Source organism: Trachurus trachurus (genome assembly GCF_905171665.1).
Source record: "Trachurus trachurus genome assembly, chromosome: 15".
NCBI lineage: Eukaryota > Metazoa > Chordata > Actinopteri > Carangiformes > Carangidae > Trachurus > Trachurus trachurus.
The window spans coordinates 12,991,771-13,012,370 of NC_139906.1; the positions used below are offsets into that span (position 1 = coordinate 12,991,771).

Genomic DNA, 20,600 nt, shown 5'->3' on the forward strand with positions numbered 1-20,600 from the left:
TCCACCTCCCATTTAACTCAGCAATGAGACCCCCCAATTATGCAGGGAACAAGTGGCTTTTCATAAAGCCAGCGTGTCGCTCTTGATTGGTGAGGCTTGGAGCTGGCTACATGTGGACAAAGGATAGATTAGATGTGATATAGGCACACCAAAAACCCCATTTCCTTGATTAATTTCCTGCGTGCCTCGCAGAAAGGGCCCACTCTCTCCTCGCTGAATTCTATCTCTCCTTTAAAGACAAACTTTAATCTTTTGATAGGTGTGGCAGCTCAATGGACAGACAGACATTTTATTGACCTAAGTTTGACCACAGCTGCCTGGACTTCAAGAGGGAGTGGGAGCAGAAAGAGAAATGTGTCACTTCAGCGCAGGAGGATGGGCCTATTTCTCTTATGAAAAGCTCCAAATCTTTGTGGTCCTACAGTATTTCTGCCCTCAGCCAGGACCAACTCGCTTTTCATGCTGCTCTGTTTGTGCTCTCATGTCATCACCCTCTACACACACACACACACACACATACAGGTTGTTCACTCATTCGCTGTCTCTTTTTCACACACCCACACAGAGGCACACTGAAGCACGCTAAACACCCATTTGATAATAGTGGCGAACAGATATGATGGGAGTTTATGAGGCGATGCGCGATAAAGCTGCTGTCACCTTAGGAAGTCTAAGTGTTCTTCTGACTGCCTTATTACCGTATTAAAAGCACGACTCGACAAATTCACTCACACACACACACACACACACCTCAGCCTGGCTCTGACAACCCGGTGTGATTCTGTCCAATATTCCACCGGGCTGAAATATCGAGAACAATCAAATAGACTGTCACAAGTGACAAATTATACTATTACTCCTCAAAGATTGTCATCCTTGAAATGTATTCATAGCCATTTCTTCTTTATCGGTGAGTGATTATTCCTCTAAGCAAGCAATTCCCCTGTGATAAATTGGTAATCAATTCATTTGACTGTTATGCTTTGAGAATGGCTGCAAGGGATCTGCAGCGTTGGTCACTCTTCTTCACATGGTGCTGTTGGGCCTGATAGATGCCAGCTGCCTGACCACCTGACTCCGAAAGGTTTATACCATCAGAAGCAGGTCGCCATCCGGACCCAGTCACGACAGAGAAAGAATTGGCCAATATTTTTGACTGAAGTGGCATTTTAGCAGTATATATTTGATGGTCCTACTACCAAAACCATGGGTCACAAATAAAGAAGATGGTATAATAGCTTTTGACTGGCCAGCTAGCTCTCGACTTGAAATGAAGTGTCCAGTTGTGAGTTATCGTGGCCAAACGTCATTTGTACAGCCTGAAAAGTGGGGACATTTTTCTAGCTTGTCACTCTCTGGCTATAGCTCATTGTCCTGAATGATGCCTCTGAACGCACAGTTGCCCTAATACGAGCATTTCACTCGCACTGCAAGAAGGCTGGTAATGGATTAGCCTGTCCATAGGAAGATAATATAGTGCGTCCACTGGCACATCCTTAAACACCAATGGTCACACAGCGAGTATCAACCCTCAGCGTGTCTACCACTGTGTTCACAGTTAGTTTGATCCTAGCCACATGAAGCAAAACACAGGTCTGCAACTTACGATTATTTTTATCAGTTCGTCTGCTCATTATTTTGGTAATTAATCGCTTGAGCCAATTAATTGTTTGGTCCATGCAATGTCTGAAATATACATGTAGAGAAAAAATTCAAATAAAAGCATCTTGAGCAAAATGGTTTTAAAATGCTTGTTTTAAATTAAAAAACTCATAGACAGCTAAAAAGTTTGCAATCACATATGTTCAACATGTCAGCAACTAATAAATTATCAAAATTGTTTATGTTTAATTTCCTGTTGATTGGCTAATAATTTCATCAACTAAATTAATGCGGATGTAAAATAAATTCCTGAATTATTATACGGTGCAGAATGACATTATTCCTTATTGACTTCTTTGCATCTTCTATTTTAGCATTCATGCGCTCTTTTGTTTTTTTATTTTGCCTTAATATCTTTTAATGTGTTCTGTAAATCAGTTTGTCGTCTTATTTAGTGAAAGAAGAAGAAACGGTGAAGGGAAAATTGGTGTTTTTCATCATTTTGAATCCTGCATAATGAGAGACCTCTGAAGGTAATAAAACATTGTTTTTCTGTGACAGAAGTAAACAATTTCATAGAGATTTCAAAAAAACAAACATATTTTTTCCATTTACAAATTAAAATCCTTGTAATAATCAGAATGAATCAACGTCACCTTTGTAAACAAAACTGGTCCCCGTATTCACTGGGGAGCCCGCAGCATTAAAAACTCCAGTGCACTCTAAATTAGCTGTTGAGTTTTGATCTCTGTATGGATCTGCTGGAGTGGCTATTGAGTCTGAGTAAAGAGTGGTCTAAATCGGACAGTCCTGCTAATGTGAGGGAAGTTTTAGATTAATGAGTCTCCTGCCCTCTCAGGATATTGATCAAACCCAATCTGGCCAGGAACGATTTCCCATGCTCCCCTGCTGTAATATTAATAATGTATCAACATCATGAGCAAAACTGGTCACAGTATTCCTTGGGGGCACCTACAGGATAAAAAACTCCAACAAGCTCCAAGAAGTGTGAGGCACACTTTAAATTAGCTGTTGAGTTTTGATCTATGCATGGATCTATTGGAGTCGCTATTGAGTAAAGAGCAGTGTGAAATCAGCAGTCCTGCTAATGTGAGGGAGGTTTTGCATTAATGAGGTGTTCTCTTTTTCGTGGGTTTCTAAAATACTTTCTAATTTAATTTTTTGTGTAAACAAAACAGACAAAACAAATAACAATGAATTAAAACTAATCCTCGGCTTCAGAGAGAGAGAAAAAAACTATAGCATAGCATATAGCATGTGGCTCTAACCTTATATCAAATAAAAAATGGCATAATATGTTAGCTGCAATTTTGCCTTTTGTAAAATAGGAATTTTCTAAGACAAACAACATAATAAAGAAAAACGTTAGCATCAAACAGCATTGAAATATCACAAAGAGTTGTTACAGACAGTTAATGTGACGACATATTCAGGAGTCACAGCTAATAAGACATCAAATCAGCATAATTCTGAGCATTGCCGAACAGTGGATGGATGTCATCAAAAACTGAAGAACTTAAGAAACTCATTCAGTTCATTTTAAAGGCGTTATTCATGCGATTGACAGTAAAAAAAAAAAAGTCTGCTTCAATGTAGAGTATTTTGTGAATCCCCCCAAAAACCACTCAATAGACAATTATTTATGACACCACCCTGACCCAGAACAATTGCTGCTGAGACCCTGCTGTTCTCTTTGTCCTGTTCTAGTCAATGACGGCGCTGGTGCTCGCCAGAGGCCATCACTGCCGACACTGTTGGGTTGTTGTTTGTCTGTTACTTATATACTGTTGTGTAGTTGTGTTGTAGTTTGCTCATAGTACTCGTTTTTGACCTCTTAACAGGTGATAAGAGACGATAACAAACAAAAAGGTTGTGCAGTAGTGTGTAGTTCTGCACTGTAGTTCTGACGGTTACCACCAACTATAGTTCTTACACAGTCCAATGTGTAGGGATTGTGGCCTAGAAAGGACAAGTGAATATAGTGAATCTCCAACCATGGTGAAGTTGTTTGGATTCTCCGACATTAACAGCATTAAGTTGTGGTCTTCAGCCACAAGAACCATAGCAGCCTCAGTTTGAAGCTGCTGTGGCTCTGTCGCTGGCTGGCCCTCCTGCAGGCATCGTTAGCCAGACGATGATGGGAGCTACCTCGGCCATAATGGGAGGGTTGACTGACCCCTGACCCCGTATCGATCCGCTGGCTGTGTCCAGCTGGGCCTCCCCAAACCCAGTCAGCTGGAGAGGTGTTTAAAAGCTAACGCCCCGGCTCCCATCCACTCTGCTACACACTCATTAATTACATCACTTACCTGTGACAGTGACAAACCTGCCTGGCCACGCCGCAGTTTATTAGGGTCACTGTATAAAGACCAGGCCAAACCCAGATCAAAAGTGTGTGTGTGTGCGTGCGTGCGTGTGTGTTTGTGTGTGTGCAATGGAGAGTGAAAGACCCCATCTCTTACTGTATGGGGTTATGAGTATAGATGCATGCTGCAGAGGGGAGTGTGACTGTTTTGTCCTGGCCTGTCGAGGTCCTTAGTGGGGAAATTTATTTTGATTTATTTGATATGTTGAAAGACAAAGATTGCCAATTTCCTTGTACAGACAAGAATATGAGTATAGATTTGAGAAACACAGCGGGAGGGGAAAAAAATCACAAACAAAACCTCCCAGCAGAGTTTATCATTGTAGTCTGTGTAAAACACCACAGAAGCACAGGGATTTGACATGTTTTTGGATGAAATATAAAATCTTGCGGATTTAAGACCACTTTCTTTTTATGTCTTTTGTCTTTTTACATTCTCTGCCAGTTTGCTGACTCAGTTCTTGGCCGGTCTTTGTTGTCTTTGCCGCTCACAGGCAGCTGGATGTTTGTGGCCCATTCACTCCTCAACTTTTGTTGCATGCAGCCTTTTGCATCGACTCCTTTTTTTTCTGCAGGTGTCTCCAATCATAGATCCACCTAAAAATCACCGCCATTCCCCCCCGCCCTCACCCCTCTTATCGTTTCTCCTTTGTCAGTATTCACCTTCCTTTTCTCTTTACTGTAGCCTTCCACACAATAAAAGACTATTGGTTTCCTCTTGCCATACCTTTCCCACTACACACTGGTATTTCAATCTCGACTCAATCGAGAAGGCTGACCTGCAGACATAAAGAATTGGCTTTAAGGCTTTTGAAATGGAACTAAATCTGCTGCAGGTCACACTGGGGGAAAATAAGCGGCAAATGTAAGTAAGCATGAAATAGTTTTTCATAAATAATCCAAGTGACAGCAGGCTTTCTAATGGTGCCAGGGGGCTGTAAAAGAATATGTTGCCAATTTCTCCCCTATTAAAGTGAAATAGAAAGCCAAATACGTAACGGTGGTGCCGGAAAAGTTGCATACCTGGGCCCGTTGGAGTGGAGATTGAGGACACAGTTGGGTGTTAGAGGTATTTGTAGTTGGGGGTGAGGTGGTGGAGTGATTGCTGGCCTTGCAGTCGAGGTCTTTTCACTGTGGTGGGAAAAAAAATGCCCCTCCTTCACATCAAATCAATTGGTCAATAACTGCCCCCTTTTTCCTGCGCATGCACAAGTAGGTAGCTCTCATCTGTCCCCGCGCAATGTTGATTTGATTTGCACTTATGTATCTACAAATAATCAATGCTCCAATTTGACTAATACAAAAGTAACGGTATACATCGTCAGAGAGGGAAAAGGAGCCAACCGAGGAAAGACGGTGAAGGTATTAATGGGAACGCCATTGATAGAGAGGATAAATGCCAGGATGTAACAGTGTTGCATGAGTCTAAAATAGTGCAAAACCACAATTCACTTTTTTCATGTAAAAATAGAGTAACTAATCAAACTAAGAATGAATCAGCACTCTTTTAAAGTACCTACAGTACAAGTACCTCAGATTTGTACTGAAAGAAATATACTTATATATTCCACTGCTTATGCTAACCTTGGTACATTATGTCACTGCTACCAAGTTTTTTTTTTCTCTTGTTATGAATTTGTTTGATTTAAATGCTTATTATGGCTTGAAAAAAAACATTGGATGCATGTGGTTGATGAAACCAGCCACAGACCGTGTTGGATTTTCTATGAACCTGTCACATCATGTGGCGAGTGGGGAAAAAGAAGGATGTTATGTATAGTATGGCGTACCTCGGTCAGAAAACATCATGTTGGGCTGTTTGGTGTTAATCCAGCTTTGTGAGGTCACTGTGTGCGTGTGTGTGAGAGAGAAAGAGAGACTGATTTGAGGTCCCTGTTATTCAGACTCTGTTATTTATTGCTATTAAATGGTTAATTTTCCTAGGTGCCCCGAGGACTCTGGGCTGTGTTAAGATGTAAGGAAGATAGAGTTGTCAAGGGCTGCTGTGAATGCCTGATGTATTAAAAGAGCAATTTTGAAGGATCTATTATGGATTGGTGCCGGTCCCTCACATGTATCCCACTTTTATTTAAACAGGAGGAGAATGATGATATGACTCTCATGACTCTTATTTAATCTTATGTTCAGGGACTTTTTGATATAGTTAGGTCACATATCCAGTATCTATGAAGCTGTGTTTTTTCTCTTTCTCCATTTCTCTGTCTGCACTCAGTTGGCAGATTATTACAAACATAAATGTATTCAGTTTAATACATCAGTACCTTTAAAAAAAAAGTCCTTCTTTCATGACACATGTCTCTATTATTTCAATGAGGGTAAATATACGAAATACACATTATAACTTTACTTTCTTACACCCTTTACTTTCTCTTCTCTCTCCAGTTACAATGAGATTTTTGACAGCTCCTCTGGTCTCCTGTTGTTTAAGAGTAAATCTAACATGGCTGTTGTGCTGCTCTGCAGAAACCAATCATGTGACCACTTGAGATTTGCTCTAAGTATTTCTCTTACTCACTTGATTACTTTTGTTGTCTTGTTGTTGTTGTTGTTGTCTTGACAACCTTCCACAAAACTGTAATTTTTGTTTCATAACTAGAAACTCAAAACATCTCTGTGCAAAACTCTTTCCCACCTTCCACTGCTAATTATACTGTACTAAGCTAATAGACTAAATTATCCACTGTTCTGTGTTGTTACGTATGAGAAACTAGATACAAACAGTGTAAAGCTCCTATAAAATTAGCTGAATGGATTGTGTTAGTGTTAAGCGATTGTATTATAATGTACCCCCTGCAAGTGGTATATTTCCAACCATTCTACCGAAAGTTTGTTGACATGTCTTTTGTGTTTTGGGGTTTTATAGTGGAAGATATGTGTTGGTACCTACAACTTGGAATTACAAGGCTTGATTATGGCTCATAATACTATTTTACATAAATGCTTATCCTAAAAGATGTATTTTACCTTTTCTATTGCCAGTCAGTTCTCCCGCAGTAAACTGTCATATTATCAAAGAAAACATAAAATAATTTTCCCCACATTGATGCAACAAGTTGATTTTTTAAATTTTTATCTTTAGTTATTCACCTAAACACACAAAATTGGGGGAAAAAAGAGTACACTGAAGGCATGCTAAATGAATCTATCTCCATTAACAGTAACTCAGTGTATGCTCAAATGTATGTGTCTCTGTGTGTGTGTGTGTGTGTGTGTGTGCATGCGCAGGCCTCTCTCTTGTCTCTGCTCAGGTTTCCACTCATTAGGCAGTCCTGACAGCTGCTGGAAAAGGCAGAGGAGCCATACTAATCAGCTGACAGTAATAGCACCCTTTACCACCCCGCGACACGAGAGGGAGAAAAGAGAGCAAACAAACACCAATTACTGTCCGTCATGAGAAGAGCGAGGGAGGGGAGCAATCATGTTTGGGCGCTCTTTGTAATCATGCGCTCCTTGCCGTACTCATAGACCAAACAATAGGGTCGGACAGATTTGTGTCTACAGGGAGGAGGCGAATATTAGTGTCAAGTAGAAAAACACAATTTTTGTCCTCTGACCCAGAGAGTGAGAAGCTTGTTGCGTTCATCAGTCTTGTGGCTGTTTTTGCATTTGGGTTTGTTATCCTGTCACGTTTTGTAAGATTTGTCGCTACATTTCAGCTGACTGCGGGTTTTCTGTGAAGCCGATGGAGCAGCAGAAACAAAAGAGGCAGTTTAAGTGCTATTAGTTTTGATTGGTTAGTAATGGGCTGTTATTCACTAGCCAATCTATTGATCCATCAGTAATCGATCCCGGCTCATTCTCATTCTAGACCCATGAGCTGAATCTCAGTCCATCTCCTGAAGTGTCTGGGTCGAGATGAAATTGACCCCAGCCCATCACATACTGAATTCTGACGAGAAGATCCAGTTCCTCTTTAATGTGGAGGTCCGTCACATCGCAGTGGAACACACACATCAGTCACATCCGTGTTATGGCCTGTTGGCTGCACCTCATCTGTTGGTTCTGGCCTCACCCGAGTCGGTTCCTCTGGTCCGCTCACGGAGGGGGGGGTCTAGGGTAACACTTTCCCATCCCTCTCAGGATCACATCCTTGATAGCAACAGCTCGTCAATTATGCAGTGACACAGAGAGATCAGCTGTCTCCTTGGATGTGGACAAGATAATATGGTGACACTGAGTGTGCATTACACCAGTTCTCTCCATGGGTCAAGGCTCTGGGTTTGGAGCCAAGGCCTTTGGAGGACAGTGCAGCCAGTTAACCTTGTTTCAACGGGTTTGATGCCCACTGTAGAGTTAGACATTTCAAATCACTTACCTGATTTGAATTGTTTTGTTTAGTTCAGATCAAAGATTTGTTGTCATTTACTGTGAAGTATTTCTGAGCTAATGAATTGCACATACCTCAGACTGTCTATGTAAAGTGTTGACTGTTAGATTCAGTGCAGTACACAACCAGGCCTGCGCAAGAAATATTTATAAGTTTAATCGTCAGCAGCATCAACAATCACGTTAAAATCAATTGATGGTAGAAGTGTATTCATAAAAATAGGATGAATTTGCTCAGCAGCCACATATCTGCAGCAGGCTTTTATATCATAATTGTTTATGTGGCTTTTGCAGTCTGTCACCAAGTTTTTCAGCTGAACTCTAAATGGTACTTTGAGTCTCCAATGAAGAGCCCCTTCTCTAAAAGCGAGTGATTCATTCAGTCAAGATAATGATTCAGAATAGTCTCTTTAGTCTGGAGATCTGCTAAAGATCCATTTAAACATACAGTACCAGCCCACTGATATTAGGAAGTTGCTGGACCGTCAGTTAGGCCTGTCTGGCAAATGTCACATGTTACATCATCTCCAGAAAAAATATTATTTTCTTTCCTGCCATGAGTTGGATGTAAAGTTTTAATTCTGTGCCTATGTCCCTGTACTGTAAAAATGTAGCTGGTTAGCATAGCTTTATATAAAGATTGGAAACAGCCGAAAACAGCTTCCCTGGCTCTGCCCGAGGGTAAAAAAATGCTTACCAGCCCCTCTTAAGCTAATGTGTTGTTGAATATGGACAAAAAAATGTTTACAGAAAGTGTTTCTTGTAACTTCTATGTTAATTTTTTTGTAAATTTTTTACAGAGTAAACATTCACGATATAATGAGTTAATTTGTTCCTTTGCCCAGAATCGCTATTAGGCTACCCTGTTTCTGGTCTTCATGTTAAGCTAAACCAACCCACTGCTTGCAGCATATTTACAATACAGACATGAAAGCAGTATCAATCTTCTCATCTAACTCTCTGCAAGAAAGTAAATAAGCATATTTCCCATATCGTCTCCCTAATATTTTTTCGCTGATGAGTTTACATGAATCAATGGTGCGATTAATTAGATATGAAACAAACAAGCTCTTTAAAAAAAAAACTACATTCTTGGTTGAATGGGTCGCCCGGGTCACATTTAGATATTGTTAAGTGGCTTTGAATAGCTCCCTTGATTTCACAGTTCCAAATGACCCGCGATAATCAGGCCATTAAAATGAGCCTATTCTCCACATCTGACACACTTCCACTCCTGCCTCATCTGAATAACAAATCAGCTCTGGAGTGCTTTCTCAAACAGAAAAGCGAAAAAAGAGGAAAAACCGACTTTCTCTTTATTTTCAGGTTAACCTTATCTCTATATTCACGAGTAAGGACAGTAAGTAAGCTAGAGGGGGGAAAAGGTCCTGTCAAAAGTGCCAGTGCCTGTGTGAAAGTACCCGGTTTTCTTAATTCATCCCTTAGGACCGGATAAGTCTATCAATCTGTTAAATTGGAAAGCCATTAGGTGCCCTGGTTTATGTGTTTCAAGCTGTTAACTAGAGGCTGATTGATTGTTGTTCCTTTGATGGGATATGCTGATCTAATCTCACTGTGTGCACGTTTGCAATAAATTACACAATTCATTTCCCCCATTTAGAGGTGGGGGGAAATCACACCTCCGGGCATGCCTACGCTCTGCAGGCAAAAGAGCAGGGAACCTATTTTATGGTGCCATTTAGCCAGCAAGCTTTCAGCAATCCCAGCCTTCTTTCTAACCCCCTCCCTCGCCCTCTACCCCTCCAAAAAATCGAAGCATAATCAAGGTGTATGTTTAGAAAATTTATTGTTATAATTTTCCCCCATAATCTCTTCCATTTTCCTGCAGCCACGCCGACATAGATCATCATCTAAAAAGAGAGAATGGATAGCAGTTTAAAATTTATCGGTCTTTGATTCTCAATTATACGTGTTTATGACTTCATCTGTCTTCAGTGACTTCAACCTTTTCCATTATGGCGGAATATTATTTGTACGGAATCCATTAAATTCACAAGGCAGGACTCTAATGGTCGGGCTGCAGCGATTTGCAGAGGGAAAAGTTTTGAAAGGCTGGCTTTAGGAAAAACGTGGCTGTTATGACACAAGAAATTGCTTTATTGATGGTCTGCTCTGCTGCCTGTGCATTTGGCCATTTGTTACCCGGCCCATGTCTATATCTCAGGCTGACACTGATGAGAACTTTTCTGTTGCCCTCTCCAGATTACCCAGTTGTAATGACACATCCAGGCAGGCTGGGTAAAAGCCGACGATCCAAGGCAGAGTTTTTAGAGGTACAGAGGGTGGATATTGAGGCTGGGCGCCTGGAGGGCTCGGATGAAGCTGCTCATAATAGAGAAAAAGGGCTACATCGCTTCTATGACTGTTTCCGTCCAAACCTTACAGAGGTCATCATCTCTTCTGAGAAACAATAAAGGAAGAGAAGGAGTGATAAAATGTAGATAAAATGAGAGCACAGGAGATAAAAAAGGAGGGTACATCCTTTCTGTGCCCATATCTACTCATAAGGTACATGTTAAGTGACATATTTTCCAAATGATTTCTAGATGTTATACAGTATTTGTACTCTTCTGTCTTGCACAGAAAGTGCAAGGATATACAGCACAGTCTTAAATATTATCCCTTCTCTCCTCAACTTGGTGTTTTAGTTCTGGTACAAATGTTCCCATCCTCAAACACCACTCAAAGTTTTTTGTAATCCTCATTTTGTGCCTCATCACCTGAATATGAAAAACAAAGAAGTCAAACAACAAAAAAAGGATTGCAACTTGGATTGCAATTGGCCAATTTTGACTTTTTACTCAAATGTTTGTTTGGAGGTTCCCATTCCTGATGGCTTGAACTGAAATGAAATGTATACATATCACTCTATTATGTACAGTGACAGGACTTGCTCAATGAAACCCTAAACACAAGGAGCATAGTCAGGCCCAAGATACGCACGTACATTTTGGATTTGTATGGATTCTCAGATTAGCTCATTGTTCAACTTTGTTTAATACAGATCCCTGTGCTACCACCTGGTGACTCAGCTAGCTTCAATAAATGTCATGTACGTGTCCAACATACAACGAAGATATCTATTTTGTATATAGCTATTTGTTCAATTTATGGCAGATCAATTGAATGAAAGTTAAAAACAAGCAATCTAATCTCCATAAAGTTTCTTCATTCCGACACCATTCTGCAACAACAGGTGCTTGATAAAGAGACGTAGTGGCATACTAAAACTTATCATGACTACCTGAGTTTAATAAACTATACTGAAGAAGTTCCCTGTTAATCCTGTTGCCCGAAGCATTTGCCTTGAAATCAATGAAACAAACTAATTTGGTTATATTCTCCTTAGTTATTGCATGAAGTAACTGCATATGATCTATACGTGCTCTGGCCTTTAGAAATTAATTTGGGAACCCAACAAGTCTTTTATTATTTGAAAATTTAGGAAAAGGTTTAGGAACGGTTTTGCACTATTGTGGGTGAAATACCTCTTTCAAACCAAGACTGAAACAATTCAACAATCCTGGTGACTTCAATACATCATTGGAAATTGAGTCAGTCCCATTAGCAAAGTGATTTGGTTTTTCAGGGCAATTTTTCCAAGTTTGTTTTTGGCTTTAAGGGCTTCCACAGCTGTTGCACCCAAAAACAAATCTTTGTGACCTTTTACCTATTAATTCATCATCAGTTATCCAAATAGCTTTAGTTTGTGGATTTTTAATCTGCAGTAATTGCTCAATAAAGACCAACAAATGAAGTTGTATTTGCCAGATGATAAAATGAATCAGGGAGTTGCCTTTGTGGTACAGTAAACCTTTTAAACAAAGTATGGTCTTCCTGTTCCTCGCTATTGATTATTTCTGTCTGCAATATTACCTACACTCATCATAATTCATATTAGACAGTACAAGCCATTAAATGCCTAGGAAATAAGTGTATCTTGTTGATCCTTCAGGCAGTGAATACCTGGAAAAATGGCAAAACATCCAAAAATTGTAGAATTGGTAAATTCATGCAAATCCGCTGATGCGCGTTCCCTTCGGGTGCAGTTTTTCGGCAAGCAGTTTCTGCATTTGCCTCGAAAACTACTCTGTCTCGTATCGTTCCGTTATCATCTCATAGCGTGGTGAATGTGCAGGTCACAACTTGTCCACGAGAGCGTTTTGGAGTTGTTGGATTGTGTATTTGATGAGTTTGATGAGGGAAACCAAGAAATCCCATTAGCTTCCGTAGCATAGCTCTGAGCAGCTCGCGCCTCTGCTCCGCCATTCTAAAAATAACTTGCACCGACAATTAAAGCAAACAAACCTACTCCTAAAACTAATAGGGATTATGGCAGTGGGCCAATTTGCCAAAATGTTGAACTATCCCTTTAATAAAACTCAGGTTCTTTGTTAGAAAACCTCCCACAAATCCTGTAACTGCCTTTTATGCATTGTTGGGTTGTGTCCAAAACTGGTATAAGTCTGCAAGTCAATGGCTTCATTGGCTTTTAAATGCATTTCATTAACTGAGTTTTTCGAGATGGGTATGCACCTCATTAATTTGAGATTTGAGTGAAGCACTCTGTGAGTTAAGTGTCTTCATCAACTCATCATGGTGAAACCTGGGTTACAACAAGATAGCGTTCATATCACTGGTTTTAGCTTCCGTCTTCTTTTTATGCTATACCACATATAGGCTAATTAAACACAGAATAATTCAGTATTAAAATTTTGATATGTTCACCTTCCTTCACCCAGAAGCTCGTTAACACCAACAACCGGAACCTCTTTATGAAAGTGATTAGTCATACAGTAAAGGAATATCCCAACCTCGTGACGGAAATACATTTGTCAGGACAGCTGTCCTCCCCCCCCTCCTTCTTAAATACATGTTATTTCCTGTTTACACACAGAAAGTAACAGGATTCCCTCCAGTCAAGTGGCTGCTGAAGTGTTCCAACCTGAATGACATTGAGCTCCTTCGACTGGCCAGTGCAAGGGGCCGAGTAAAAGCTAATCAGGCTGTAATTCAAGGTTCGCCTGGCCACTTACAATCGATACCTGCACAATCCCAATTAAAGCTTGTCGGGTCAGTGGAGGGCCACCAATTCCTTTACAAGTTAAATGCAATACTTAAATCTAAGCTATCTCTGTGTGGCCTTCGTTGGTTTAATGGCTCGTCCCCAACAGGAGTGCCCGGTTAAAAGTGCAAGAAGGACACAGGGTGGACAGCTTTCAGAGATAAATGTGTGAACACAGTTGCACAGCAAGATATTGTTGTGCAAATCAATTCAGTACAAACTCACACCAACTGAAAACAATACACATGCATGGACAGTGTTTCATCAGTTGATGCCTCAGCCAGAATCATTTTCATGCTTTTAGATTGAGTCTGTCACAAGAAATTGCAGTGATACAGAATGTGATCAATAGTTATTAAGATTTATGTTTTTTTCTTTCATTTCACTGATTCCCAACACACAGAGAACCGAATGTGGAAAATAACTCAAGTAGTGTACCTGCAGTGTGCTTGTGCTTTACTGGAGTATTTTCATTTCATGCAACTTTATCCTTGTACTGTGTCAAAGGAAAAATATTTTACTTTTTATTTACAGCTTTACAGCTTGAGTTCCTGGTTACTTCTCAGATCATGATTTCACATAAAAGCCACATAATAATCTGATACACCACAATACATTGTTGAAGAATGAGACTGGTTCACGCCTTTTGTCACGTTGAGTCTTCGACTTGTACGCAATTCCACTATTTTTTCAATCTAAGACTTAAGATACAAAACATGGTTATGCTCTGTTATTTATCAAACTGTCACTAGTTGTTGGAATTGACCTCATCTTTAACAAGTATAAAAGCAAATTACTGCTAACTCATTAGTGCAGCAGCAATGGTAATCTGATAATATCATAGCCTGTAATGGTGTAACAATTAGAGAGAGCATTTTTTATCAAGTCCTTTTGCTTTTGATATGTTAAGTTTGTTTTGATAATGATACTTAAATACTTTTACCAAAGAGTGATTTTAAAGCAGGGCTAAAGTGATTATAGCACTGCTTCTACTCCTAGGTAAAGGATCCATCTCTGTATCGCAGTAGCTACTTAGAAGACCAAGATTAAAATAAAAAATTTAATATGATGCATTTTGTCGGCTAAACTACAAAACAATATAAAATGCCATTAAAATTGGCTCCACCAAGTGCAACATCAAAATGCTAGGCTTAGAGCAACATTAATAAATCAGTAACAATAATCCCGAGATACTGTAGCACTCACTGGAAGCATTTTATTTTACAGTACGTTATGAGAACTAATGATACAGTACATTTATGCATAGCTGCCTTTGTCACATTTTCAGCGTAGAATCTACACGTGCAATAAAATGCAGTATTGCTACTTTTAGTAAGTTAGTGAAGGCTCTGGATGTTTCCACCAACAGTGCCTCAAACTCACAATAACAAACTCACAGCTCCACCATCGACATCTCTTCCACACCTATTTCTTCCATTCTCCTTCCAGTTTTCTCCCTCTGAGCTTTTGCCATTGCGTTCGTGTCTTTTATCACAATTTTGACCCACAGAAAGGAATTCTCACAAGATATCAAAACAAAAATCTATATTTAATATGGGAGCAATTACAAAGTGAAGTTGGCTGCACAGGGCCGTTGTCACCAGAGCGCGTGTTTTTCATCAAATAGGTCATTAGACGATGATGGATGTAAACCTATAAAGTATCTAAACTGGACCTTTTAACAAACCACGAGCAACACTATCATTTCTCTAATAGAACCTGCTGACCGTGTCATTCCCTCCTGCCATTTGTCATTTTTCCTTGTGAAATAATCAATATCTGGGCGCTTTGAAATAAATAATATAAAAGTCATAGTAACCTACCCGAGGAGCAACAAAAATAGACTTATGGAGCATTCACAGGGCCTATATAGCCTCTGGGCAATGTCTACTGCATGTTTCTAATCAGTGCATAATATGAACTCCTATATTTTTTACAGTAGAGCTTACAGGATCTTTGTTTGTGGTGTTTATTTTCAGGTTTAGTGTCTGTTGTGTTCTTTGTATCCCCAGTTAATTGTGTTGGACTGCCAGAAGTATAATTGTATCATAATTCTTGCTGTGCTCCCCAACAGTCTTTGACGATCAGAAATGCCATCAGGCCAGTATGATAAATATCTATCGTCACTTTTATTAGACCTTTTTAATCTATATCTATCACTTTTTTGTCTACTGAGGTTAGCATGCTAACCAGCCGAGCTCGTCACTTTCCGATACCGAGTCACTGTAGCCTCTAATTTGCCCTGTGCAGGTGGTGCTGCTCAGAGGGTTTTTGTTAACCTCTTGTTTTGTCAATGCTCAATGGCTGAAGTTCTTGGTAAGTGACCATCACCACCACCCACTCGTCTCAGCAAAAACTGAAATAGATTTGAGGGCAGAAAAACCTGCACATAGCCACTTTAATCTTTACCCAACACAGCTGTGTGGTTTTATTATCTGTTGTGTGAACTGATAGTCATCAATTAATCATAATATACAGGCATACATGTGTTGAGCTGTGTGACTGCATATTATTATCTGGGTTATTACCTGCATCAGCACCAAACTGTACAAACACACATCTCAATACTGTCTTCTTTTAATACATGAATATTTGTAATCTACTGACAAACTGACAAAATTGTCAAAAATGTATGACCAACATTTTATTTTTATTTTTTTTTATATCCTGGATCCACACATTTAAGAGAAATCTTCTAAATGGGCTATTCCCTGACTCTTGTCCCATCCCAAAGAGGAATCAAAGATTCAGACTCTAGAGTTGTCCATGTCCCCATATTCACAAATGTCTAAATACTATGGATTTTTGTACCAAGGGAAGCTCCCACCTCAGAGTGTGAATGTCCTGAAATAGCTGCGATCCTGACTGCATACGGAAACATGGCACTTAATGTCCTAGTAACAGGGTATCTCCACTTGAGCAGCTCGCTAAATGAATAACACATGTTAATTACACAGACGTGTTGGTGCATGTGAGGAACTATAGACGACACTGGAGGGGAAAAAAAGAGCAGCCAGCTCAACCTTTACCTTGTCACTGACACCTGTCATTATGGCTGCACGTCAGATGGCTAATGAATGCGTTAAAGGACCAGATGATGAAGACGATGATGATTTACAACTGGAATTGATAAATCTCGGGTTACACATGTAATCAAACTGTTTGATAGGAGAGATATTGTAAATCTAGATGAAAACAGTCTCATCACTGGCTCACCTTGGTCTCACCTATAAGTTTTTTTATTTGTCCTTTTGGAAGAGATTAATTGACTGTTCCTTATAATCTTAATTCTAATCAATGCATGTCTACCCCCAACCTTAAACAAAACACTAATCTTCACCTTAGATATTATATTATTAGTAATTGTATTATTCCTTTAGGGGAACCACTTCCTGCCTCTAAATTAAAAATGACTCATCACCATGTGACAGCAGCCTTTTAATGCAATTATTATCCTCTATCCTCACAACGTCACTGACAACAAACACCAACACACGCTTCTTCCACACTCATGCATTTCACCCACGTGACCCACAGAGGACGCTGTCTCCCCGTTCTTCCTCTGTAGCAGCGTCCAACCAATGAACAGCTTTTCTTTTTTCCTTTCCTTTTTTTTTTAACAAGTCAATTAATATCAATGAGTGAATATACATAGCACATTTACAAAGAGTGCAATCTGAGGGATGAATTAACCAAATCGATTAGGGAGGAATAAATGACTGCGCGACCAGCAGACATTGTGGAAGTGGCCCTCGCTGGAAATCAATGAATTAGAAATATGAATCTAATCGCCCATTGGTGACACGTCGAGTAGCTGCAGCCTGATCTCAGGCCTTTTTCATATTGTCTCTGAGTAGCGAGAAATTGGGAACAAATCTGACGATTGCACAGCCGACATGCTGCCCATATATAACCTCTCATCGAGGCTGTGTTGAACTGTTTGGTCAAGTTTGGATGAAAACTGTGACGATGTTGCACAATAAATTTAAATAGAACAAAAATCTTGACTTCCCCCCTCTATTTTAATTTCTATTCTGCTTCTGTTTTTATAGTTTAGATATAGTGGGTTTTTTTTATTTGCTGATGAGTTGGGTGTTCAAGACTTCACAAATTCACGTACGCACCGGTGGACTTGATACTATTTTTGCTCTTTCATTTAAACGCATTCACAATATAAAACACCACAATTAGGCCTTAGATCATCAATGCAAGTTTAAAAGCATGAGGCCCATGAGCTATATCGGCTATTTTGTTTTTATTTCTTTAAAATATGTCATATTTTAGCAGTTATATTTGTTTGTTAAAATGGATTTTAATAATCCACCAGTGAAAGTGCGTTAGAAATCTCTAAAATATGAAAACAAAACTCTGGGTTGTGAGAAACCTCCTGCTGCCCATGTGTGTCTGTCTGACTGTTAATGTTAGTTGCGTGTTGAGCCGCTTGTTCTGACGGCGCTTATCCCAAACCTTCCTTTTTGGCGCTAACAGCCCTGTGTTCATTTGCTGCCTAATTGGACTATATGAGACCAATAACAGGCGAGCGCACACCGCCTGCAGCCAGAGCGCACAGAGAGGGAGGATGGTCTCTCTCTCTCTCTCTCTCTCTCTCTCTCTCTCTCTCTCTCTCTCTCTCTCTCTCTCTCCTCACCGTCTCTCCCTTAATCCCATTTGCCATTGTACATGCCCAATCGCCTATACTTTCCGCATTTAACTTGGATGACATTTTTATTTCATCATTAGCATCAGACGCCAGACTGACTGACACGGTGGACACAGTTTGCGTTTTGACGAAAGAGCCCCGGAATGAGACATCTCCATGATATTACATTTTTTCACGCCTCAAACATTTTATTTTATTATTTTCCGAGCCTAGGCGGACGTGTGTTTTGACGCGCTCTCCGAGTGTGAACCGAGTCTCCGCGTTAAACCGCTGACAAGAATAAAACAGGAACTCCATCGCAGTCCGGATATCGACTGTCCGTCTAAGTCAGACTTGTTGTTTTGGTTTTCTTTTTTTTCTTTTAATTCCTGCCTCCGTGGTCCTCTGCGTCCAGACCACAACCACAGCGATGCCGGAGACAACGCAAGAGACGTGCGCCTCGGTCAAAGACTCTCCTTTCTTCATTAAGAACCTGCTGAACTGTGATAGCAAACCGTCCAAACCCAAGCCCGTCCTGGCGGCCGCCAAGGCGGCCTTGGAGGGAGGATTTTCCTTTTCTCAAGTCGGGGACTTGCACTTTCCACGCTTTGACCTGCCCGCACAGAGGTTCACTCTACCGGCTCACTACTTGGAGCGCACCTCGGCGTGGTGGTACCCCTACACCCTCAGCTCCTCCGCCCACCTACACAGACCTGAAGGTAAGGCTGAGGCTTAAAACTAATATTTATTAGACATGATGGGTATATGTAGAGTGTCATTTATGAGGAAGTAACCGTCACACTTAAGCCTTAGATTGCGTGTTGTTGTTTTTTTCTTGATCATCATAATAGAGGGAAAACTTGATTATTTTTTTAAGATAACGATCAGACCATTAGCTGTGTCAGCTCTGTGTCCTCTGTGGTTTTGTTACGCATAACATCTTGTCAGTTACCAGTCATTGCACTTCCTCTCGAGAACTGCACTCGATTAAAGTTGATTTTAGGCGTTTTGGGGAGGAAATAACCACCCTTTATCGGCTATACCACACCACAGAGAGATGTGACGCCTTGTCCTCGACGAAGGCCTATTTTGTTATGCCACGACGCGGGATAATAGATCAATAAAGTGACACACTGTGCATAAAATGAAGTAGACATCATGAAATCATCGGATGAGGGTGACGATGCGCAGCGTGCTTTTGATTTGTCTATTGGCGCTCACTATCAACATCTTACCCCCGAGGCCAGGGCCACTGACAGCCTGTTCCTGTGATTTATTCACGTGGGATTTAAAACACGCTGAATGGCACTAGTATGCAAAGAAAAGACGGGATTTCTGTGAGGTTTTTTTAAAGTTAGAATGACTGTAATATGATGATATGTTGAAGAAGTAAAGCAAGCCTATATTTTTTCGAATTAAAATGCAATTTTAGATTAATTTGAACACATGAAAATGTTTATCGTAAGTCACATTTTCTGGTACTTTTTTATTATTTTAGTAGTAGTAGTTTATTTATTTTTTAATAAAGTGTAAAGGGCGTAATAAAAGCACAAAATTATACAGGATCAGTCTACAGTGATAATAACAATATCTCCCTGTTTCCTCCATCCCAGTCACCGAGAAACCAGGAGCCAGAGACTCCTCTCCAACCTCGGGCACGGACAGAGACTCTCCGGACCTGGTGCTCAAGTCCGAGCCCGATGCCAAAGACGAGGACGAGGACGACGAGCACAACAACAACAAGAGCGGCGACGAGATAATCCTGGAGGAGAGCGACACGGAAGAAGCCAAAAAAGACGAGCTGGAGGAGTGGAAGAAGAGAGGAGGAGACGACGACAAGAAGCCGTGCCGCAAGAAGAAGACGCGCACGGTTTTCTCCCGCAGCCAGGTGTTCCAGCTCGAGTCCACCTTCGACATGAAGCGCTACCTGAGCAGCTCGGAGCGCGCCGGCCTCGCCGCGTCGCTGCACCTGACGGAGACGCAGGTGAAGATCTGGTTCCAGAACCGGAGGAACAAGTGGAAAAGGCAGCTGGCCGCGGAGCTGGAGGCCGCCAACCTGAGCCACGCCGCGGCGCAGAGGATAGTGCGAGTGCCCATCCTCTACCACGAGAACTCGGCCTCAGAGGGCGGAGGCGCCGGTGCCAACGTGCCCGTGAGCCAACCGCTGCTCACCTTCCCGCACCCCGGCGTCTACTACTCCCATCCCATAGTCACATCCGTGCCGCTGCTGAGACCGGTTTGAAAACAGCAGAGGTCAAAATCAAGTTAAGAGAAGAAAAAAAAGAAGAAAAAAAAGGACAAATATTTTTGTACAACTCACAGAATGAAAAAATGAAAAGACAAAAAAAAAAAAAGACACTGCAGGCCGACGTGGACCTATTTATAGGCAAATATAGCCTATTGTGTCATTTTCCATAAGGGTGCCGTTTACACGTGATCCGACAATTCAAATCCCATTAATATTATTATTGTTATTATTATTATCATTATTATATGATCAGCTCTCTGGAGTTCACCTGCTCCCACTGCCTGATGAGTGT

General features: G+C 40.7%; 1 protein-coding gene across 1 annotated transcript; it reads left to right on the forward strand.

The window, feature by feature from the left end:
* Nucleotides 1–18,490: 18,490 nt before the first annotated feature.
* hmx3a (H6 family homeobox 3a) lies at nt 18,491–20,302 on the forward strand (the record flags this gene model as incomplete). Its single annotated transcript, XM_083987538.1, has 2 exons — nt 18,491–18,779; nt 19,674–20,302. The coding sequence occupies 2 exons, from the start codon at nt 18,491–18,493 to the stop codon at nt 20,300–20,302; spliced, it is 918 nt and encodes a 305-aa protein (XP_083843664.1).
* Between the last annotated feature and the right edge of the window lie 298 nt (nt 20,303–20,600).